Genomic DNA, 22946 nt, shown 5'->3' with positions numbered 1-22946 from the left:
TTCATTTGTCACAGAATTGTCTGTTATTTGACTACAAGACCTTTGTAACTGTGATAAGATGTACATGTAGCAGTAAATAAGAGGAGGCAAAAAGAACCAAGGAAATATTTGTATAGAACTTTCCTGTTGCCAAGGAAGAGTAAAGACAAAAAGGCTCTGATAAGTCTAATTGTAACCTCGAGATGCAGATTAATTTACCTGTAAGACTCTGGAATTGTAACATGAGCTTCCTCAAGAGCAACGGAAAGAAACATCTTTTGGATTTCAAACTGAGCACATTTGTAATCAGCTGTGAAAGAAATATGCCAGCACGGCAATAGCATTTTCTGAGTTCAGTGAGTTACTTCCAGTTGTCTGCCTTCTGTAACTCACCCAGCAGAGGGCTCCAGGACCCCAGTCTTGCTCGTTGTTCTGAAAAGCAGCAATCCTCCGAAGTTCCAGCAAAATTGGAATTGGAGAGTTGGAGTCTCCTTTGGTTGGAGCAGAAAATCTGGGACACTCATTGCTGTTTAAAAGGAAAAAAAAAAAAGACTTTGTTCTCAAAATACACTTATTCTAAATTGCAAAATGGGGCTCTGTAGACGATTGAAGATAAATCACAATTAAAATGCAGTTTGGTTTAGTAAGAATAAAAGTAGTGGACAAAAATTAAAGCTATGCACTGATATCCTAGGCTTAACAACAGGGAAAAGAAAATATTTTTAACAGTCTCAAGGACACATACAAACATGTGATAGAATTAACTAAAAAAAAGGGAAATAAACACAGAATATCAAGAAACACATTGCAGTAATGAGCTCCTTTCTTCAGATTAAGGCCCATCACTGCAGACTTTCAAAGCCAGAGTGGACAAAAACTGCAGAATACCTGTTATAGGGAATATGCCTGTGTTAAGCAGGGGGCAAAAACAGGTGGGAGGGATACTTTTTTGTTTTCTAATTTCAATTCAAATATAAAAGAGAAGCATGTGTAACAGTTAAAATTACTCACACACAAATATCATCCGCCCACATATTAAAATGCCACAGAAAAAACTTATTTCAAGTACGTTATACAACAAGGAGTTAATAATAAGCTGGGGAAGGAACGATTTTCCTCTGGCTTGACTCAACACACGTGCATTATTCATCACATTTGTGAAAGAATATGAATCCCATCAAATAATTAGATGTGTGTTAACCTCCCCGCTTTGCAGCAGCCTGTGACTGACAGTAGAAGGGCTCTCCAAGAACAATTCCCTGTGATGTCGCTCCCTTCTGCCTGGACCCTCATGAAGGGCGTTTTGTGTGTTTGTACAGGGAATCCCTGTGGAGGTTTTGTTGAGCTTTAGGTCCAACCCCTCTGAATTTACCTTTAAATTGGGGAGCTATTAGGTGCCATATTTGTTCCAGTGTCTATTACCAGTACTGCAATACCGGTCATCTTCCATCAGTGTAAATGGGAAAAAAAAAAAAAAAGAACCGCCCTCTTACATCATTTTAGATTAGAGTAAGGTGGGATGATAAAATATCAAATTGCAGCTAAGTATGCTAAAAGAGAGAAGTCTAAGTAGTTACAGGAGAATTTTAGCAGCATTTTAACTTAGATTTTCTCAGCCCACTGCTTCAAAGCCCAGTTTGGTTTTCTTCTCCCTTCATTACCTCCAGGATAGACTGCCCTGATCATCAGCCAGATTGATGGTCCCCTTCAAAGTATTTATAGTAGGAAAAAAAACCAAAAACAAAAACACAAGCAGAGTTTTGGCTGAAACCTATGGTTTACAGACCATAGGATCTGTATGGATTTACAAATTGTCTGAACTGATAGCATCTGAGAACTCTCAAAATTTCTCACAGGGCTCGAGGTTTCCAAGCAAGTCAAGGAAACTACAAAGCAGACTGAAGCAAACCAAATAAATCCCTAAATTCTGCTGACAAATAGGGTGCCATGAACCACTTGTTGAAGAAGCTGGTAGAGCCTCATATGCTCTTATAACATAAAATAGTTTAGGAAGTTCTGTCCTAGTTCAGTCAAGAACTGACCAGGGAATTTAGGTCAGACAAGGTAACTGCAATTGTTTCTCTTAGCTTTAAAGACTGTTAATTTCTAGGGGCTTTACATGTGCTGCTTTGTTTTCTTCAGAAATTCCCCTTCCACTTCTCTGTGATGTAATCCAATTTCCACCATGTGCCTGCCCCAGAAGCAGCTGCATTTTCAGCATGTCCTTTATATAGTAGGGTCGCACAAGTCAAAACCCATCCTAGAAACTGGAGACTTGTTGGGGGATTTTCAAACTATTCCCCGAGCTAAGGTAAAACCACAGATCAGAGGACAGATCAGGCAGCATAGTTGATTAGTTTCAGTTAACATATGCATAAGTGCAGAAAAAAACAGTCTTCAAAAGTAGAAGAATTCAAAGACAGTGAATACTCCTAAATTAAGTACATTCATACAATGACAAGGAAGGAATGCATATACATTTAAATGGAAATAAACAATGGAAACAGACTCTGCTTTTAATGACACTGGAGTGATGTTCCCTACGCTGCTGGCGTTACTCTGGATTTTTCCTGGTACTGCCAAAGGCAGGATCAGGCTCATTTGTTTGGTATTTAGCAACATATTACGGAGGAGCATGAGTTGGAGAATAACTAAGCCGTGCTGCTTTAGGACTTCTGTGAAGGAGAAGCCCCCAGCATCACACCGTTACTCCTCCAAAACTGCTCCAGGAAGCGCCTACTGACACTGTCAGAACCAAGTCAAACGAGGAGCTGCTCATCGGACCGGGGAAGGGCCCTGCAGCCAGCGAGCAAGGCAAAAGCCGCAGTCCCGCCCCGCAGCGCGGCTCTGCTGTGTCTTCTCCAAGGGCCTGAGGCCACCCTAACACACTGCAGCCCTCTGAATCGCCAGAATAAAGCAATAAGCAGTGGCTTGTCAAGCAGGGGGTGGAGTGGGGAGGCTTTTTATCAGAAGAGGGAGCAGAGCCAGGAGGCTCTGCACGCAGCTCCCAACTTTCACAAAGACAGCAGCTTGGGGAACGTTCCCCAGGCGGTGCTTCCACCTCAGGAGACCTTTGAATCATAGAATGGTTTGGGTTGGAAGGGACCTTTAGAGCCCATCTAGTCCAAACCCCTGCAGCAAGCAGGGACACCTGCAACTAGACTGGGTTGCTCAGAGCCCCGTCCAACCTGGCCTGGAATGTCTCTAGGGATGGGGCATCGACCACCTCTCTGGGGAAGCTGTGCCAGCCCTCCACCACCCTCAGTGTAAAAATTTTTTTCCTTACATCCAGTCTAAATCTACCCTCCTTTAGTTTAAAACCATTTCCCTTGTCCTGTCACAACAGGCCTTGCTGAAGAGGCTGTCCCCATCTTACCCATAGCCCCCCTGTAAGTACTGGAAGGCCGCAATAAGGTCTCCCCGCAGCCTTCCCTCCCCCAGGCCAAACAGCCCCAACTCCCTCAGCCTGGCCCCGGAGCAGAGGGGCTCCAGCCCTCGGAGCATCTTTGTGGCCCCCTCCGGCCCCGCTCCAAGAGGCCCGTGTCCCTCCCGTGCTGGGGAGCCCCGAGCTGGAGGCGGCGCTGCAGGGGGGTCCCACCAGAGCGGGGAAGAGGGGCAGAACCCCCTCCCTCGCCCCGCTGCCCCCGATGCGGCCCAGGGGACAGGTGGCTTCTGGGCTGTGAGCGCACATTGCTGGGCCACGTCCAGCTTTTCACCCCCCGGCACCCGCACGTCCTTCTCTGCAGGGCTGCTCTCAATCCCTTCCTCCCCCAGCCTGTGCTGGTACCGCGGGTTGCCCCAACCCAGGGGCAGGACCTTGCACTTGGCCTTGTTGAACCTCACGAGGTTCTAACAGACCCACCTCTCCAGCTTGTCTTTTGTCTCGAGAGAAGCACCCCAAGGCGCGGGGCAGCCCTGCCCAAGCGCTTGAAACGTGCTGTTTCATCAGGGAACGCACCTCCTGCGCTTGGCAGGGAGGAGGATTTCACTTAGTCTTTACAACGGGTCACTCTACAAAGCACCGCCGCGCTCCCGCGTCCCACACAGACACTTCCGCACCGCCCCGGGTCGCGGCTCCTACCCACAACCAAGATGGCGGCGCGGGGAGCGCGCCAGCACGCAGCCGCTCTACCCTCCCGCGTCCGCCTCTATGGCTGGCGGCGGGCGCGGCCACGTGACGCTTTCAAGCGCGCCGCGCGGGACCGGTGCCGGGAGGGAGCGCGGCGGGGGCGCGCGGGCCGTCAGGTGACCCCTACCCCCACCCCTACCGGCGGCGCGCTCTCGGCCCCTCCCGCCGCCGGGACCCCCCGGGGCGGTGACGGTGACCCCGCGGCCCGCGGCCCGGGTACCGCCGGCGGCCTGCGGGGAGCCAGCCTGCAGCCCCCCGTCGTCGCCGGTGTCCCCGCGGCGGCGGCGTTCCGGGGGGTGGGCGGGAGCCTGGGAATCGCGGGCGGGCGGGTTAATCGCGGGGTGCACAGGGCGGGGACGCGGCGGGAGGTGCGGGGAGGCGACTGCCGCTCGCGGAGCGGGAGCGGGGGGCGCGCTGCGGGCCGTGAGGCGCCCGCCGCCGGCCGGGGCCCGGGCCGTGTCCGTGTCCCAGCCGGAGGTCCATGCCCCGTGTCCGCGTCGCTGTCCTAGCCCGGGGCCGGGCGGCAGAGCCGCCGCAGGGCCCTCTGCAGTGTGAGCAAACGTGTTCTGCAAGCGGGGCGCCGGGCGTGGTGCGGGCGCTCCCCTGCCGCATTCTCTCGAGCCCCCCTGGGAGAATGCACGCCCGCTAGCTGAGGGGGAGCAGAGGCAGCGGGACCAGGTGGCATCCCGGCGTTGCTCAGCCAAGGGTAGGTGTGGAGAAGAACGCCAGCCTCGCACCCGGCGCGGGGCTGCGGAGCTCTGGCCGTGCCGCAAGCGCGCGGGAGCGGTGGCAGGGAAACCCGAGGCCGGCTCTCTGTCTGCCCTGGGAAAGCCACCAGAAAGAAGTTGTGTTTGACAGTGGCATGAGGCCACCAGTGCTTCTGGAATACACCTGTGATGTTCCGAGACCACTGCGGGCAATTGTGCAAGTTGAAAAACATCCCAACGCGGCATTTGAAGGCTGGCAAGCGCGCTGTTCCCCCATCCAAGTTAGCCTTTCACATAGTACGTTTTATTCCAAAGGGTAGAGCTGTACCCTTTGCATTAGGGGAAACAGTCACAAGTGGCATAAAGCACAAAGACACCAACATACAAAGAATGATTCTGTCGTCCCCCCTGCCCAGCTAATTCAGCTTTCCTTTTCCGTAAAGGTCTTCCCTCCTTGGCTTGGGCCAAGCAGCCGTAGGATGGACTGCCGACTCTTGCAGGCACTGAAGTGACTCGTAGGCACCGGCCGTGAGCCGAGGTCCTTGCACGGGCGACGTTCCTGCTCAGGTAAGGGCCCCGTGGCAGCAGAGCACCGCCCAAGTGCAGCCACCCAGCATAGCTCTCGGGGCAGGGGGGGAAAAGTCTGGCCACTGGCATTACTATCTTCTATTACTGTAATTTAGTGGGACTAAGTTATTAAAAAAAAAGCCTTATTTTAATGTCCGAGCATTAAGCAGTTAATTGTCTTAACATGCACAATGATCTCAGCCTGCTTTCCCATAGCAACCCCACCATGAAAGTCCTTTCAGGGGCTTCCTTAGCAAGCAAAACAAAAAATGGGACCTCACAAATTACATCTGTAAGGCGTTACTCGGCCTGGAAAGTTTTCTTTTCAGCCAGTGAAGTTTCAGGAGGTAAAATAGTTCAGCGGAATACAGCCACAGCTCGCGCTCTGTCCTGCGGGTCTGGCGTTCGAGAGGTTTGCTCTGAGGCTGTATAGCACTGCTACGCTGAGAGCTCCTTATATCCCAGGATCCGCACTTCCCCAAGCACAGGCATGCGCACACCCTCCAAAGTGTACAGGGCCTGTCTCCTGCTTGCAGAAACCTCAACTCATTAGTAGGCAAATTTATGATCTCATAAAAGTTGATATACATCTGAATGGCAGGTCCTCTTAGCTCAGAAACATTTTCCTAAATTGCTGCACTCAAGTCTATCTAGTTAATATAAAGTCCAAGGCACAATCAATCATTCCCATCCCATCACATTGACTGTTTGAGAATGATTACTGAAATTTGAGTTCAAAGAGCCTTCAGAAATGATCTAGCTGTATGCAAACATTTCAGATTTTCAGCCTTTTTTTTTTTTTTTAAGGAAGACAGGTTCATGTGAATTGTACAAAAAGACAGCTTCTCTTGAATGTAGCGTAAGTATATATCTTGGGCACCACCAGGATAATGGTAGTTTTAGAGGGGTATTATTTCTGCAGCTTTTTACAAAAAAAAAAAAAACCCAAATTTGACATTAACATGTTAGGAAGGAAAATGCAAGGGTGATGGAGATTACCAGGTTCTGAAGACAGACAGGAGGGTGCCAAACTCTGCTGAGCTGCTGGCCAAAGTAGAGAAAATGAATCATTTTCACATTCACATTTTAAGAACCGATACCACTTTTCTCTGCCTGAGGTGAGGAAATATGCCATGTGATACTATGTGGACCAAGTAAGCACTCGTGATATTTCAAACCAAGCCCGTCTTAATGAGATGACATACGGTGCTCCGCTGCTCACTAATAATAAACTGCTGTGTTTAAAGGCTGCCTGAAAAGTGACAAGCATTCCAAGGGTTGAAGGTCTCTTGTTCTGACGGTGGGAAACTCTGAGGCTCTAGCTGAGGGCAGAGCAATAGGAATACCATTTCTTGGCCGTATGTTTTAAAAAATAGATTCTGTGCAACATGTTAAGCAGACCCCACATTATAATGCCAAGAAATGCAGAAAGACTTTCATAAAGGTAGCTCAATCAGCTGTCAACTACCGAAGTGATCTTAAAACGCCCACTGCAATTGTGGCTCAAAGTCTAAAGCGGTGGTGCTACCTTTTCAGTAAAATTGAGCTCTCAGGAGAGTGATTTCTCTGCCTTTGGGTTTTAGATTGTTCAGTGCATTGTAAATCACTCCTCCACAAAACTGTGCATGTAGGATAAGCCCTTCTAGTAAATCTCCCCCTTAGCCATTGCAGGTCACACCTGGAAACATGTTGCATTTGAAGGTGTAATACCTAAGGCGGTTTAGTGTCCTGAGTTATGTTAATCTGAACTTGGCTACATGGGGATGAACATGCAGCAATATCAGTTTGTTCCTTGAAGAATCTATTTTAAAACATTTGTGCAAAGGTTTTTAATCAGCTCCCTCTATTTCAAGAAAATACCAAACAAACCTAAAAGGCTGGAGGACCTTCAGGACTTCTCTTCCACAAGCCTCGGTCCACCAAGGCTTTTGTGCATTACAGGTCCCCCAGATGTTCAGTTTTGTAAGGACAGTCTCTTTACTGGGGAATAAGATCTCTCCCCTGCAGCAATAAATGATCAAAGGCAAGTGCATCTCTCTGTCTTGGTGCCTTTGGATTTAGAGGAGCAGCGGTGGGTTCTTCAGGTGAAAGTGTGATGGCTGACCTTTGAAGAAATACTTGATCACCTAGCTACTTTCTATCCTTCTGTATAAGACTGTGCTTTTGTCATTTAAAGGCTTTCCTTTCTTCAAAGGCAGGCGAAGGGTGGCAGCTTGCCTCCTCTGGACGCACGCCTTAAATCCGAGTGTGCTGGCGGATGGATTTGTCTGAGATGCCAGGGACAATTTATACCCAATGGTTAAAACCTTCTGCCTTCTTTCCACTCACGACACAAGGAAATAGCTTTTGTTCAGATACAACGTGGTAACTTCACAGGAAAATACCTGAATATTTTCACACACTTTGCACCAGTGTTTCTTGTGGTTGTCAGAGGTTGGGGAATGGATTCAAGACAGTTAGTGACCGGCTGTAGCTACAATACTCCTGCTGCCGCATTATTTTTTCTCTTGTCCCAGTCTGACACTTGCCTGCAAGTGCCTTTGATTAAAGAGATGAGTGACTTTGCCTGTTCTATTGATCAGAATAAATTACCAGCAGCTAATTTATGGACCTCACAAAAGTGCCTTTGACGTGGTGAATTGTGCTCCGTTGTTCAGGTAATTTGGGTTGTCAGGAAATGTTATTGGTTACTATACAGTTATCTCCTGTAGAATATTGGCCTGTTTCATGGAAATGAATAAAATCTTTTAGACTTTCAGTTCCGAGGATGTCATGAAGACTCTGAGTAAGAAGGAAATCTTCTGGATAGTAGTGATGGTAGAAAAAGCATTTTGACTGCTGCATGTTGATTTTCCATCCATGGTTTCTGTAAAAAAGAAAAGAACTTTTCTTGTACTTGCAAGTTCAGCAGGCGTAGTGGTTGTCAGCTTTTGTAGATTCAGCTTAAAATGTGGGACAAACAAGCTGCTTAGGACAATATTCTTACTAACAGTGAGACCCCAAATCTTACCATTGGCTTTTTGATGTCTGAGAAGGATGGAGCAAGGTATTTGCAAAGATGATGAAGATAAACTTGGTTCTGTCACAGCACCACAGAACACACAGAAACAGCAAATGGGGAGCAGGAGGGAGTTTTTACACATGGTTGTTTTTATAACCAGCTTCAACGCTTGCAGACCATGAGATCTGCAAAGGTGAGAAAAATGCAAACAAAGGATCCTCAAGAGGCTGAAAAATAAAAGGAGTGCAGGAGCTCACTTGGGGTGTTTGCATGAAGAGTTCCTGCCTGAAAAAGTCTGGGCTGTTGTTTTCCTCTAATGCTGTGAAATGGGAATTTTCTAGTTAAAATTACAAGGGGCAAAGAAACTTTGTAGCTTAAGACAAAAACAGCAAGCATAAACCTTTCTGATTAGGCCTCCCCCTGGTTGTTTCTGCGCATGCTGTGTTTGAGTACATCTATGTTGGTCATATACATATACAGCATTTTTAACTCGTCGTTCATTTCCCCAAGTGAGAGACACAGCTAAAGAAGGGTTTGGTCTCTTTTTTAGTTACTGGATCTAGACCAGTGGGAGGGTTAATACTAACAGTAGCTGCAGGAAAGTTTAGGTGATTAGATGACTTTTGTGTTTAGCTTTGAACCCAGTGACAATTGGGGCAGTTCTTCTGTATGGGTATGTCTCACTGTTCGTGTCTGTTGCTGTGAGGTTCTTTCCTTATTTGTCTCCCTCCTGCCCCAAGGGAATGGCACTGACACAGGGATTCAGAAAGAGATGGTCCTTCAGGTGGCAAAATCTACATCTGTTCAAAGCCCTGAAGAGTAGAAAAGCACAGACTGGGAATATTTCATGAGGAATCCTTGTAGGGTGTGCGATGTGGGATGCCGTATACCCAGCAGAGCACTTTTGCATAAGCCTGTGTCACAGCTTCCTCCGTCAATATTGAGAGTGAAGTCACTGGAGCCTTTCTGTGACCATAGCCAGAGGCAGCTCTGCCTGGCTTGGGTGTGCTCCCCGGGCAGCCACAACGGGAGGAGTGCGTGTGTGCTCTTGGGTGGTGGCCAAGTGCAGCACAGAGCTTGAATGGGCCCCAAGACTGCAGATGGACCTGCCAACAGGCTGCTGGGCTTTGGTTCTCTCTGGGTCCCACAGGAGCAGTGCTGAGTACTGTGGGGTGGTTCCTCTTTATATCTTGCTAGCTCTAGAAGTCTCATCTCTGGAAATGCCAAACCTTTTTGACTCCCACAGGAAGCATCTCTCAGCAACCCACACGACTGCTCTGCAAGGTCTGTGTCAAACAGACCTGGTCAGGTCTTGGTGTGGTTGGAATGAGGAAGCTGTGTCGGTAGGAGCATGATGACCTTTGGAAGCTCTCTTGCCAATGACCACATCAGTTTCTCTATACGCAGGGCTAGTTTCCTTCTTTGGGAAGAACTCGGTGCTTACACCAGGAGTTTGTCCACCCAGCAGCTTTGTAGGCCCAAGGGGAAAGGAATGGTTAAGGAACAGCTTTTCTCCACCCGTTTCAGTCCAGGCCCAGTACTGACAGCTGAAGGAGGGCTGTGAGCAGACCCCCTCTGACATCGCTTCTGTAGGAGCTCTGTGGTTCTTAGAACTCCTCTGAGTTTTGGGTTATCAAGCGCCCCTTGTTGCAGCTGCATCTACTGCAGAATGGCTCATTTACCAAGCACAACAACAGGCTCCTGTCTGGGCAGGATTCCACTGGCAGTCCATGCCTGACCTGGGGACCTTTGATATTTTGGCTGGCAGACTAGTTGCCTGTGCCCTGCTTGGTATTTCCCTGTAAGATACACTCTAGGTTGGCCTTTCTTTAGGGGACATTACCCTTCCTCCCACTCGTTTCTGAGTCCAAGCATTACTGTGAATTCTCTTAGCTGGAAGGTCCACCCCTTTCTGCACTGAACAGGCAAACCCACTACCCACTGCTTCCGTCCCAGACAGCGCAGCATTCCAGCTCAGGAGGTGTCTCTGAGGTCCTGGAGCTGGATAGATCTGCATTTCCAGCTTTGCTTCCTGGAGGAGACATTTTAAATGTACAGTACAGCAACAAAAGCAGGAGAGGCCCAAGAGATTGGGCTTCTTAGGGCTGGTATTTCCAGTGGATCCTCATACTGCTGCTTTTTGTGGATATCTTTTGCCTGCTGTTACCCAGGGATGACAGGACACATCAGAGGAGTTTGTGAATTGTTCTGATGGGAAGAGCACACTTGCCTATACCATGCTTACCTTTTGATCTTGATATTTTTATCTACTTCTTGCCTTTGAAATTACGTGGAGATTGCCTTCTTCCTCCTTTTTTTTTAGAGAGAAAGGTTTAGAGACATGGAGCTTGAAAGAATCATTCGAGACACACTGACATGCTTCATCCAGTCCCACATCCCTGCTGCAGACCTCAGGTATGTTGACATAGGAAGATCCAATATAACAGTTTTAGCTTGAACTCTGTGCTAATTGTCCCTCTGCACATTATACTGAACTCCAAGTGGAGCTGTGTAGCTTTCCTGTGCTTTGTGTTGCTTTTCCTTAAGTCAGATCCAGGATGCAGGTAATTTGCTCAGGCTCTGATGTGAGTGCTTGAACAACTATCGTTTAGCATTGCAATCTAGCAATGTCATTTCTTTGACAACCGAGATGATTAATTTCCTGTCCAGCAATACACATTAGAGCATGGGATTCCCTTCATTCCACAGTGCTCCCGAGGGCTTTCTGAGCAGCGTAATGCTATGTCAGGGCTCTCCCTATTTTGAATTCTGCCCGCATGCAGAGATACAGCCACCTTGAGGCTGGAACACAGCAGCTGGTTTTGCAGCAGCCGGTTTTGCACTGGTGGCAGCAGTGGCACAAGTGTGGAGAGCAGCAAGCAGAGAACACAGCATCCCATACAAATTGCGACTTGAGAGAATATGATGACCTCACCTGAAACACCAGTCAACGTAGAAAAGTCAGGGTTTGAGCACTTGGAATATATTGGTTAGCTCTGATGAAGCACCTACAGGAGCAGAACCCTGGGCACTTGCTGGGGCTTTCATTCAGCACTGCCCAGGAAGGAGGACAGCATTATGTATTTTATCTGCTTCCCACTCAACCACTGTCCACCTGCTACCTGGCTTTACTGGTGGGATCTGCCCATAAGATACAGTCTACATAGGTCCTTCTGCTGCTGTATTAGAAAGACACAAGGTTAGGTGGAATGGGGATGGAGAGCAAGAGAGGAAAAATGGGCGTGTTGACCCTGCTGCCATGTCCTGTGTTCTCTCTGTTTCCAGTGGGATGGATGATGTTTTCTTCTCTTACATCACGGGTGTCCTGGAAGAGCTGGGCTCACCAGAGTCCTCTGAGGAGACCTTTGACATGGACACCTTTGTGGAAATGATGGAGGCATATATTCCTGGTTTTGCAGAAATCCACAGGTATGTGAATGTTACTGCTTTGCATGTGGATGCCATGCGCTGGGGGCCTGGACCCAAGCCCCTAACTACCATAAATTCTTTTGTTATACCCACTTGAAGAGGTATTAGTACCAAACCATTGTGACTAAGTCAGGCTTTGCCTGAATGCACAAATGCTAATCCCAGTATAGTTCACAAGTAGGTCCTTGGCCATCTGAAATACCAGTTTATTTTATTGGGCTTCCCATCAAGCCTTGTCCTTCTATAAAGAGGTAGCCAAGTAGGACAGGCTACTGCTTTTATTCCTCACACTAATTATACAGCTTCTGTCTCTTGCAGTGGGGATGTTTGTGAAATGATGTTCTCTCTGTCAGAAAGGCTTGGTGAAGCTCGCAACAAAGGTGAGTTACACAGTTTCAGCACAAGAAAGTAGTCTGTGCCGTGTGACAGAGAGTCACAGGATAAAATACATCTTATTTGCTACATTTAGGATCTCATAGGGTAGCCCAAATTGGCTGACAATTTTTTTGCAATGTTCAGTCAAGTTTCTGATATTAATACATGGGAGGTTTGAGTCACAGGGAATACTGTCCAAGACATACTGGGATGAAAAACACTGAACCAGACCTCCAGGTACTTCTGTTGAGATGAAATCCAGAGTAATAAGGAAGAAATAGCAGCTATAGGGCTGCTTGTTGAAATTCTACCATAGGTTAATTCTGAAAGTGAGGATTTCTGCCTGCCTCTGACAGCCATCTGCTTAAGTGATGCTGCCACTGGGCAGCCCATGCTGGTGCATCATCAAATAGAGAATCCAGCTGATTATGTGTATCACTTCTAGAGTTTGAGCATCCTCAGAGCTCACTTCCCATTCATCTGTGAACCCTGGCACGGATGCAAAATCAGCAATGAAGTGTTGTAGCCTGCACTATGCAGGACTGCAGAAGACCTCACTATCCCAATGGCCCTTTGTAACCTCAGCATTCTCAGGTCAGCTGGATTGCTATATTAATCAGCCCCAAAGGTACTTCCACTGAAGACCAGGTGGGTGAAGTACCTGGACATTAAGGACACACCAGTCTGGGTTTTGCTTATCTAGCAACATCACTGCTGTCTTAACAGGAGCCAGAAGGCTACACAGCGTAGAACAGACATCCCTGTCTTACCTTACTTGCTGCTTTCTTGAACTTCACAAAACTTACTGCTCTGCTCTGGTCCCCTGCATCCTACCCTTTGAGGACCCTAATACAGCCAGAGTGTGGAAGGACAGCACCATCCCAGTTTTAGAGGGGACAGAACAGAGGTGAAATGATTCTTTTTACAGTGACACAGAAAGAGCCTGCAAAGGGAGGTGCATCAGAGTACCCCGATCACAGGACGTGCTGGCTCCCATACAGCCTGGGGACTACCAGTGTGTATTCCCAAATTTAAAATCAAAACAACACCTTAGTTCAAAATTTTGAGCAAACACTAGGGAATTCTTAGAAATGTAACAAAAATACCATAAGTATGCACAGTCAGAGCGCTAGAGGGCCAAGAACTGACAGGCAGAATTGAATCTGCAAGCAGCCCATGCCTGGTAAGGCCTGGAAATGCAGTGCCTGGGCACTCCAGCATGTGTGGCACTGCCTTCCTGCAGGGCAGCGTGAGCAGAGCTGTAGCTGTCCCTGCTGAGGGCAGGAGGAACAGCAGTGCTTCCCAGTCTTGTCACTTAGAAGGGATTTGCTTTGGCACACAGTGCACTAGCAGTCTAATGCCAACGGAAAGCGTGGAGCTCTAGCCTTAGTGGGGCTGTTCCTCAGGAGGTATCACTATGTCTTTAAGAAAAACCTGGCCAAAAGGCTGTGGAAAGCGGGAGCGAAGCACCCTCTGAAGACCTGACCAAGGGCCAGGAGCCTGGAGCTGGAGCCTGCAATGGGGAAAGGCTGTGCACTCCGACAGATGGAGCCGGGGCCCAGGTATGAGCACCCTGCAGAGGAGCAGGAGCACTGGGGACAGTCACCCAGCACTAGGCTACCAGCACCACCTGAGGGCATTTTCTGGCTCTGAAAGGAACCACAGCATAGGCTGTGACACAGCATCACTGGTGTCTGTGATCTACTCCATTGTATGGCCTGAGCAAGACTGCGTCAGTAAGTGGAAAAAGAAAATTACATGCTGACTGAAGAGTATGAGCCATCGCTCCGGCTCGTCCTTTCCAGCTGGAAAGGATGAGCCGGAGCAATGGTTGAGAGAGCCTGTCCCAGTGCCCTTGGAGATCCCACGGCAGCACCATGGGGACACCTCTGCAGCACTAGCCAGGCTCTACCCCGCTTCACCCTGTTCCCTTAGCCTCACTACAGTTTGAGCTGGATCACCGTTTCTCTCCCCAGCTACCATGCCGTACCTGCGTAGGAAGCAGTCGCGTCTGGGTGTCAGCCCTGAAGACACCGGTCCCACCCTCGGTGACCTGTGCTGTGCACTTACTCAGCTATACAGCCCCGAGTCGTTGCCCCAGCGGTCCTGATCCTGTAGCACCATGCAGCCTGACCCATGCTACAGGCATTGCAGCACCTGGCAGATCCCCCTCACCTCCTACCCCCACGCTCTGCTTGCTGTCTCTCCAGTACTGAGCTCTTCCTGCTCTGCAGCGCGATCACTCTGTGTCCATAGCCGCCTAGCAAATGCTGCTACTGCGCTTCCTTGTGATGCAGCCGCAGCTCACTGTTTAGCGCTCCCTTCCCTTTCTGACCAAAGGACACTTCTCAAAGTTACACTTCTCAAGGTGAGCCAGACTTCAAGCATTTGCACCGCAGTGTCCAGAAATCTCACTCCTAAGGAGACGTAGAGCCACACAGATGAGCCAGTTCACAGCAGCCCTACTTTCTTTAAAGAAAGGTGAAATATAGGGGGAGGAGATTAAGAAAGAGTGACGTTTTGTCCTTGCAAAGATACAGTCCTGTTTACTTCAGGAATGGGCTTTAGTCACGCTTGTAAGGAGGGAGAGTCTTCAGCTAAGGGCAAGCCGAATTTTCTGACAACGCAAAACCAGAGAGGCCCTTTCAATAGCCCTCTCCTCGCCGTATCCCCAACTTACTTCTGTCTCTTGCTCCAATTAGGAAGGCAATGACTCGAAGGATGGGGTGGAGCTGCTACTGGAGATGTTCCCAGCATGTACCGTGAGCCAGGCAGAGAAGGCACTCGCCATGGCCTTGGGGAACTTGGAGGAGGCAGTGCAGTTAATTGTGGAGGAGAAGGTGGAAATTGCCCCAGCAGGTGCAAGTGTGAAGGTACTGTACTCTGAGCTGGGTGGCAGCAGGCCAAGGAGCAGGGCAAAGCTCGGGGACAAAGAGGTGTCCCAGCTGCCTGCTGCAAGTGGAAGCTTTGCCCGCTGGAATTTTCCGCACAATGAGCCAGGAGGATCACAGAGAATAACACCCCCTGCCCCCCCTTGGCTCTGTGAGCACAGGCCGAGCCCACAGCTGAGCCAGCGCCCCAGCAGAGCTGTGGCAGCCCCCTTCCCACAGGGGCTGAGGCGCTGCTCCCGCAGCTGGGCTCACTGGGGTAGCAGGGGGGCAGCTGTACACCCCATGCGTTGTGCTACTCATGCACCTGCCTTGTTTCCTCCCAGGAACTGGCACGGCCCCGCAGAGTGCCCAACCACGAGGAACTAAAACAGGTTATCCTACAGAAGTAAGTACCCAGCAGCAACGAACCCCTTATTCTGCTCCCAGTAAAGGAGGAGGTGGCAGTTTGGGGAAGGTCAGAACGACAATGTGGTCTATAAAGAACTTTAGATGCATGGATGCCATGAAGCTGACTTGGGTATAGCCGAACACATCTAAGCGCAAATATAATCATCAGGTGGGGAATGGGGGGAAAAAAAACAACAAAAAAAACCCAAAACAAACAACCTACATCTGAATTTCTTTTAGAGCTCTGGCACAGGAACTGGTTACCTGTACCAGCCGGGTCACAACACTGGCTGTGTGTGAGGTTTCAGCCTCTACAAGTACAGTGTGAACCACTACTGTCAGCTGAGATTCCAGTTAAAGGTTCAAGGCACAAACATGCAGGTAAAACAGGCTGACTTGAAGAGCTACAGGAACTCATTCATGCCTCTGTCCTCGGACACAGTCCAAACAAGGCTAAAGAGATCTTTAAGAGACTGCCTGTACAGCAGCATTGGGAAGATTAAATCTCAGCTGCTGAAGGTGTGAGTTCAGTGCATTTAAAGAAACCTCTCTGAAGGCCCCCTATGGACTTCTTCAGAACAAAAGTGGCTTTAGATTGGTTTACCTTTATTCATTTCCAAAAGCATTTAATTCTCAATAGGAGAACCTACACTGTGGTTTCATCGATCTGCTCTTAAGATCTCAGCTTTCATGAGTATCTTCCTGCAGGGAACGCAAATTCCACGTGTCTATCCAATCACATCTTTTCCACCACTGTACATCCCCCCCAGTGACAGAATAAACAGCCAATGGGCTAGGGAAAAATAAAGCAAGGCAGAATGGCATCTAGGCAGAATTAGCAATCCCTGCCCTTGCCTGTCTCCCGTGCGGGCTTGTTTCAGAGTCACATGCAAGGGAACAAAAAAGAAAAGCACTGGCTGCTTGTTATGTTTCTGGGAACTTCACTTTAATGACATTTTGGCAACATCCTGTACTTTAAACATCACTCAAGCACAGGTACAGAGAGCAGATCACCATAGCTGAAGGTACACAGGAGCAACGATACTAACTACTGAGGGAGAAGTCATGGTCAGCTGTGCTGTCTGCCTGCTAAACCAGCACCAAAGTGTCAAGAGTAGTAACTTAGCAGTACAGCAAGCAAATGCTTGGGCCCTGATATTTCAGTCGCACAGGGAACGAGGTGATGCTTTCATGAAGTTGCTTCCAGCACAGACGTTTCCTAGTCAAGTGTCCGAGTCAAGTAGTAGGTGGAGTGTGAAAGGAACACCATCTCTTCAGGGTAGAAGCAGCCAGCTTGGTCCTGTAATCTCCCCTCTGTCTCCTTCGGTTGCCGTCACTCAGGCTGAGAAGGAGCAAAGCTGCCCCTACGGCAGAGCACAACAGACCTCAGCACCTCTCTCAGTTCTGCAGGGGCTATCGGCATTCTCAGCAGCCTCAGTTTTCAATACCCTTCACAAACGGCCAAGGATGATACTCCAGGAGAATCCTGCTGGATTCTCACCAGAAGGGCGACACAGTTCTTGCCCGTTTCATCCAGAGTGCTCCTAGCTGCAATCTAGGCAAGTAGGACACATCACACAGCCACAGAACAGCCAGTGGAGAAAGGACATAGGCTGTGAATAGCCCCAGGCAATGCCTGTTACAGTGTTCGCTAAGTACTTCATGTGTTTCAGATACATGATGGTGGATAGCGCAGACGATCAGAAGACACACCGGCCAGCTCCACCCAAGGAGGTAAGAAGAGCAGTCCCAGCTCACCAGCAGTTTGAATATCCTTTGGCTACAAGGTTTAAGAGTCAGGCTGCAAGTCCAAAACACAAAGGGGCAGGCCAAAGACAGGATGATTCATAAAGCCCACTAGTCAGCAAAGAGGGAAGATTAACTTAGCTAAGGTGCTACAGGGTCTGTCAGTTCCTACCATTCCTGACTAGCATGGCTCCTGTTCCGCCCCCATCAGACAGCTTCCTTCCCAGTTTTGGCCAAGACTCACAGCACAAAGTATGGGTAAAGCAGCCCACCCCAGTCTTCCTGCACCTGCCCCCCCCGAGCACAGCTCTGCTTCTGCTTGTCACCCCCTTTCCCTAGCAGTGTCACTGTCCATCCACTTGGTGTTAATGTCTTTCCTCTCCAGGCTCCCAAGAAGTTGATCCGCTATATCGATAACCAGGTGGTGAGTACAAAGGGAGAGAGATACAAAGACATCAAGAAGCCTGAGAGCGAGGAGATGAAGAGGACCTACATCAGCCTCAAACCAGCCAGGAAGTACAAGTTCCACTGACAGCCGGGTCCTCCTGCACTTCAGCCTCCACCTCACTGGCCAGGCATGGCAAGATGGACATGTGGCCCTAGGGATGAAGGGACTCCTCCACCTGCCACTAACTGGAACTAACCTGGGAGCCAGGACACTGCTTTCAACTTCAACTAACCCAGCTGATGAGGAGGAGCCTTCTCTCCTTGTGTAGCTGTCCCTCTGCCCCCAGGGGCACACTGCAGTGGCTCTCGGGGGCCTGGGCATTCTCTGCTATTCCTTGCATGGGACATTTTTAGATCTAAGATGCGGCTTGTGCTTTTGCAGCAAGCTTTTTACAAGTCTGTGTGCACTGTTGCTTTAATCTGAGTGCCAGTGTTAATAAAGATTATGTGAGTTGGTGCGTAGTTCAGCCAGAGCATGCACATACTTTACAGACACTGCCTCTAGTCCCTCCTGGGGCCAAAGATGGGAGCAGAGTCATCCTTTCTTCCTTACTCTCTTCTTGTTCACCACAAGATGTGGCTGCTCTTTGGTTAACCAAACAGTTAACTTGTGGATAGAATGGCTAAGGATGAACTCCAGACCAGAGCTAGGCCCTCCCTGCCAACACAACCTGCAGCGCTCCAGAAACTCCAGCTGACAGCATGGCCAGGCCTCCTGCCATTTCTCACCGCTGTAGCGTGCCAAAGCTCCAGCCGCACGACACAGCGCAGGATACAGTAGCAGGCCTGGGTGCTACTGAAATGTTAAGTCAGAATCTGGAAGAAACAAATGGCAACGATCAACCGCTTTCAGTGACAACACAGCTAGGTTTGGTGCTTTTCTGCTAGTGAAACTGGAGTTAGGAGCATGTTCCCCCTGAAAACAACTCACACCAGCTTAAACCAGCGCCCTAGGCCTGGACGGACACTGCCTGTGCCGGGGCCATGCCTGCCTTTTGGTGCCAGGCTGGCCAGTGGCTGTGGGCTGGAGCTGGACTCACCCTGCCCTCCTCCCAGAGGGGCCTGCCCTCTCCCAAGAGGAGGGCTGGCAGCTTTTCTTCTTTCTGCTCCAGCTGGCCTGGTTCGTTCCCAACAGCTCTGCTGGCATGCCCTGCACACCCACCCCAGGGACAGTCCCCAAACACTCTCCTGCTCTCTGGACAGCTGCCACTTAGAGATTTAAAATACAACAAATAATAAATCCTATCTATTAGCTAGCCTGGCCAAGGCCTGTTCAGCACCATGGTGTTCCTGCAAGTCACTGTCTCCACACCACTGCAGAAGGAATTACTTTCCCCAGAGGCACCAACGAAGCCCACTCGTGAACACCCAGTGGCTGCTAAACAGCCCCAGAGGAAAGAGTGAGCTCCACTCAGGCCAGCCTCAGCAATGGGACTGATCTCTCCCTCTGCACATCTCTGCAGCAGCCAGGTCGGCATCCTCCTGGGATCCCAGCGTCGCGTCAGTCCCCCCCTCCCCAACAGCAGCAGTTCTAGATCTGGAGGTTAATGAAAGGGGCGAAGCCAACCACGTCCTGCAGGAGAACAAGAGCCCTCTGCAGTGGAGGCTCCACATCCAGCTCCACCCCACGGCTTCGGAGGATGCTCAGGCTGGACTCGGCCACGTTGTGGCAATGCTTTACCTTCAGCGAACGCAGCTTGGGACAGTACTCGGCCAGGACCCTGCCAAGAGAGCACAGGCAGGTTGCAAGCCAGGTCTCGTGAGTGCACCACTCACTCTCTTCTCTCCTCCCAGCAGCCCACCACTCACCGCCGTGTCACACATGCACCATCCCTTGGGAGCAGCACCCTGATGGTCTAAGAGAAACTTAGGGGCCATAGTCGGATCCAAGACCTACCCCCTGTAACATGCTGGGGAATTTGATGTTAGTAGAACACAGTGCCCCTCCTGAAGGGCCTGCTAGTGGCTTCTGCCCCTAGACTGGGCTCTCATTACTTTCAGCATGAAGAAATCTGACTTTTCTCTCTGGTTCTCTTCCTCTCTCCACCCCAGACACCTGCCATCCCCACCCCAGCTCCCCACGTTGCTCAGTACCTGATGGAGTCATTCTTGACTCGCAGACACCCTGTGAGATCCAGGTACTCCAGCTCGGGGCAGCTCTTGGCAATCTCCTCAACTGCCACGTCGCCCACATTGGCATTGACAGCCAGTGACAGAGACTTGAGCCTGCTGCACTTCTGCACTAAGTAGCAGATGGCCTCATCCTTGAGCTGGCGACAGGCCGTCAGGTCCAGAGCCTCCAGCGCCTTGCAGTGGTCAGCCAGGCTGCGCAGGGACAGGCTGTCCACCCACTCACAGTGAGCCAGGGAGAGCTGGCGCAGGTTGGGGCAGCTCAGCGAGATGGCCACCAGCGCGTGGCGGCTGAGCTGGGCACAGCCCTTCAGCTGGATCTGGTGCAGGTGGTGGTTCTGCCCGATGACCGGGAGCAGCTCCCTGTCCGTAAGCCAGTCAGAGCAGTTCTGGAGCACCAGCTGCTGCAGTACTTCGTTGTCCTTCAGCAGGTTAACGAAAGCAGCTTGAGGGATGGCAGGTCCAATCTGCATGGGGAACCCAGAAAGAATGAGGCATCCCCCAGGGTTTCAGATCAGCCCAATCCTCACAAAATACCCTCCTCTCTTCTGCTGTGACAGTGATGACCAAAGCCACCCCCTCTCCTCATCCCAGGGAAAACCCTGCCGTCATGCTCTCTTCCCCTCATGCCAAGGCTCCTGCCACAAGCCAGAAGATGCTCTGGCTTCTCCATCCCCCATCATCATGCCTGCATTTATATACTCATGATGAGCTCCACACCTCTACTCTCCAAAAATTCTCTTTGCTAGACCACTCTGTGTCCTCACAGAACAGCGGCTACTCCCATCTTTCCAAGTCCCAGGCAGCATCTCCCAGGGCCAGCACAAGCTTTCCCTGAGGACCAGGCACAGAGTTATCTTCTGTCAGACCCACCCTAGGGCACAACCTCCATGAGGACCAACAGGCCATGCCACACCTGAGCTGGCATGTGTTTCTGCCAGCCAGTGCCCCATAATGGCCTGGGTGGAGCTTCCAGGCTCGCTCTTCCCAAGGCCTCTTGTTGAAGACACTGGCGTTGCTGGGCCCTGAATCACAGCCTCTCCTCCCTGAGCCCATCTGTCCAGTCTGACACCCGAGCCATTAACCCAAGCTCCTGAGCAGAAACCAGCCTCCTTGCCAAGGTTTTCTTCTCCCGACATAGTCAGATGCTCCCCTGAGAGCTCCAAAGCAGGAAGACGTCTCTGTCTCCCCGAGCCTCAGAGCCATGCAATACCTGGCTTGAGTCAAAGCAGCGCATGTTGGCCAGGTACAGCTGGATGAGAGACTGGAACGACTTGCTGACCCTCTGCAAGCTCAGGAGCTGCTGCAGTGGCAGGTGACAGAGGATGTGTGGAACCAAGATGTCTTCCCAGGGCAGGTCCAGGAGGCATCCCCTGGAGGGGGTCAAACTCATCATCGGACACCAGGGAGCCGGGCTACGGTGGGAGCCAGGCTTGATCACCTCACACCTACTGCCGGGTACCTCTAGGAGGAACAGCCAGAAAGACGGACTCAGCGATGTCACCTAGAGGGTGAAACCCCTTGGCTAGCCATCAGCGGGGCACGCACCTGCCGCCTGCGTCACCTCCTCCCCAGCCCGGGACCGTCACTGCTCAGGCATCCGAGTCCACCTGCCTGCGCTGCCTCCAGCGGCGCCCGGGCGGGGCTTCCCACCGGCTGCCCGAGGAGCCGCCGTCCCTCAGCGAGCCGGCGCGGACCGCCGCAGCGCCGCCCGCACGGCGGCCGTGCCTGGCTGTCACGCCGCAGCATCGCCCCGCGGGGCGGCCGCAACCCCCGCACCCGGCGCCGAGCCGCGCGGGCGCCCTGCGAGGGCTGCCGGGCAGGCACCTGCTCCCTCCCGCGGGGAGCAGCGGGGCTCCGACACGCTCCCGAGAGCTCGGCCCCGGAGGGGCGGGGGCGCCGCGGTCCGAGGGATCGGGCAGGAGCCGAGGAGCGCCGTCCGCCCGGCCGAGCCCGAGCTGTGGCTGGCGGCCGCGGTAGGACCCGGCCCGGCAGCTGGTGGAGGGCTTCGCCCACGGCCGTTCTCCCCCCTCCCCGAATCCCGGAGCCGCCCCGGGCCCAGCCCCCGCGCCCGCAGGGCCCCAGAACAAAGGCGGCCGCCCCCAGCCCCGTACCTGCCACCTCGCCGGGGCTCCCCCGGCCGCTCCATACGGTTACGCCTCGCCCCGCCCCTGACGCCAGCGTCCAGGCGGGACGTCACGCCGGCGGGCGGAAGTGCGCACTGCCCCACCGCCCCGCCCCCGGCCCCGCCTCTGTCCCCCGCCCCGGCGGCAGCGCGGGGGTCACCGGGGCAGGCCCGGGAGGCGCGGGGAGCCCCCGGAGAGCGGCAGCGCCCTGGGCGGCGGGGAGCGTTCGGCCCTGCTAGGCCGGGGCACCGGGCGGAGGAGAGAGGCTCGGGCGTTGCGGACGGGGCAGCGCGGCCCGGCGGCCACGGGTCCCACCGGTGCTCCAGCGGCTCCAGTGGGCTGCTCCCACGGGCGCGGCGCGGCGCTCGCACCGGCCCCGGTGTGCCAGCGACCCGGTGCCCCAGCTCCCCGTGCGCACAGCCTGCCCCCGCTCCCCAGCGCACGCCGATCCCCGGCGCGCACCCGTTCCCCGGCACACACCCGTTGTCGCCCCAGTTCCCCAGCGCACCCCGGTTGCTCCAGCCCCGCGGCTGTCCCGGTTCCCCGGTGCGCACCGGCGGCCCCCGCCGGGCGGCCCCGCGCATGCGCAGCGCGGCGGCGCTGTCCCTTCAGCACCACCCGGACCCGGGACCCGCCGGGAGCCGCCGCGGCCGGTGAGCGACCCCCCGGCCCCGCCAGACACACAGACACACACCCCCCGCCCGGCCCCCCAAGCCCCCCGCCCGGCCCCGCCGCTCTTCCGGCGTACTCTGCCGTCGTCTCCCCTCCCGCAAGGGCCGAGAGACCCCCGGGAAAGGCCGGTCCCGGAGACTCACGGTTCTCACGGCCCCCCTCGACCGGCAGCCGCTGGGTCCCCCGCTCCTCCGCCGGTACTGGGCTGCCCACGCCCCTCCCCGCCCCCCCCGGGACGGGACGGCACTGCCCGCCCGCCGCCCCCAACCCGCATCCCTCCAGCCCGCCAAGGCACTCCCCCGCCGGTGCCCCGCCTGCCCCCGCAGCCCCGGGGAGCGGGCCGGGTCCGTCCCCTTGCCG

The 22946-nt window shown here is 52.4% G+C and overlaps 2 protein-coding genes and 1 long non-coding RNA gene across 5 annotated transcripts in view; 1 reads left to right on the top strand and 2 right to left on the bottom strand.

The window, feature by feature from the left end:
• The window catches only part of LOC142063642 (uncharacterized), a 295850-nt gene extending 291785 nt beyond the window's left edge, over positions 1 to 4065 (bottom strand). Inside the window, exons 1-2 of the long non-coding RNA XR_012662818.1 lie at positions 3842 to 4065; positions 373 to 505 (exon numbers count right to left, since the gene is read on the bottom strand). This is a non-coding gene — a long non-coding RNA (uncharacterized LOC142063642). The remainder of the gene's footprint in view (positions 1 to 372; positions 506 to 3841) is intronic.
• A 69-nt stretch (positions 4066 to 4134) lies between these two features.
• Positions 4135 to 18120, top strand: CUEDC2 (CUE domain containing 2). 2 transcript variants are annotated; one of them, XM_075107611.1, is made up of 10 exons: positions 4135 to 4224; positions 5259 to 5382; positions 10707 to 10798; positions 11669 to 11812; positions 12131 to 12192; positions 13616 to 13749; positions 14890 to 15060; positions 15402 to 15463; positions 17139 to 17199; positions 17597 to 18120. In XM_075107611.1, exons 3-10 carry the CDS (start codon positions 10725 to 10727, stop codon positions 17741 to 17743), a joined length of 855 nt encoding a protein of 284 aa, XP_074963712.1. In that variant the 5' UTR covers positions 4135 to 4224; positions 5259 to 5382; positions 10707 to 10724; the 3' UTR covers positions 17744 to 18120. The 2 variants fall into 2 exon arrangements, with proteins under 2 accessions (XP_074963712.1, XP_074963711.1); XM_075107610.1 differs by lacking the exon at positions 4135 to 4224 and having other exon boundaries at positions 4965 to 5382.
• FBXL15 (F-box and leucine rich repeat protein 15) lies at positions 16387 to 21989 on the bottom strand. 2 transcript variants are annotated; one of them, XM_075107607.1, is made up of 4 exons: positions 21903 to 21989; positions 21002 to 21252; positions 19753 to 20255; positions 16387 to 19379 (listed from the first exon to the last, which is right to left on the bottom strand). In XM_075107607.1, exons 2-4 carry the CDS (start codon positions 21182 to 21184, stop codon positions 19190 to 19192), a joined length of 876 nt encoding a protein of 291 aa, XP_074963708.1. In that variant the 5' UTR covers positions 21185 to 21252; positions 21903 to 21989; the 3' UTR covers positions 16387 to 19189. The 2 variants fall into 2 exon arrangements, with proteins under 2 accessions (XP_074963708.1, XP_074963710.1); XM_075107609.1 differs by lacking the exon at positions 21903 to 21989 and adding an exon at positions 21337 to 21820.
• Between the last annotated feature and the right edge of the window lie 957 nt (positions 21990 to 22946).

Source organism: Phalacrocorax aristotelis, chromosome 12, assembly GCF_949628215.1.
Source record: "Phalacrocorax aristotelis chromosome 12, bGulAri2.1, whole genome shotgun sequence".
NCBI lineage: Eukaryota > Metazoa > Chordata > Aves > Suliformes > Phalacrocoracidae > Phalacrocorax > Phalacrocorax aristotelis.
The sequence above is the reverse complement of the archived record's forward strand: the minus strand, read 5'-3'. Positions and strand labels throughout refer to the sequence as shown.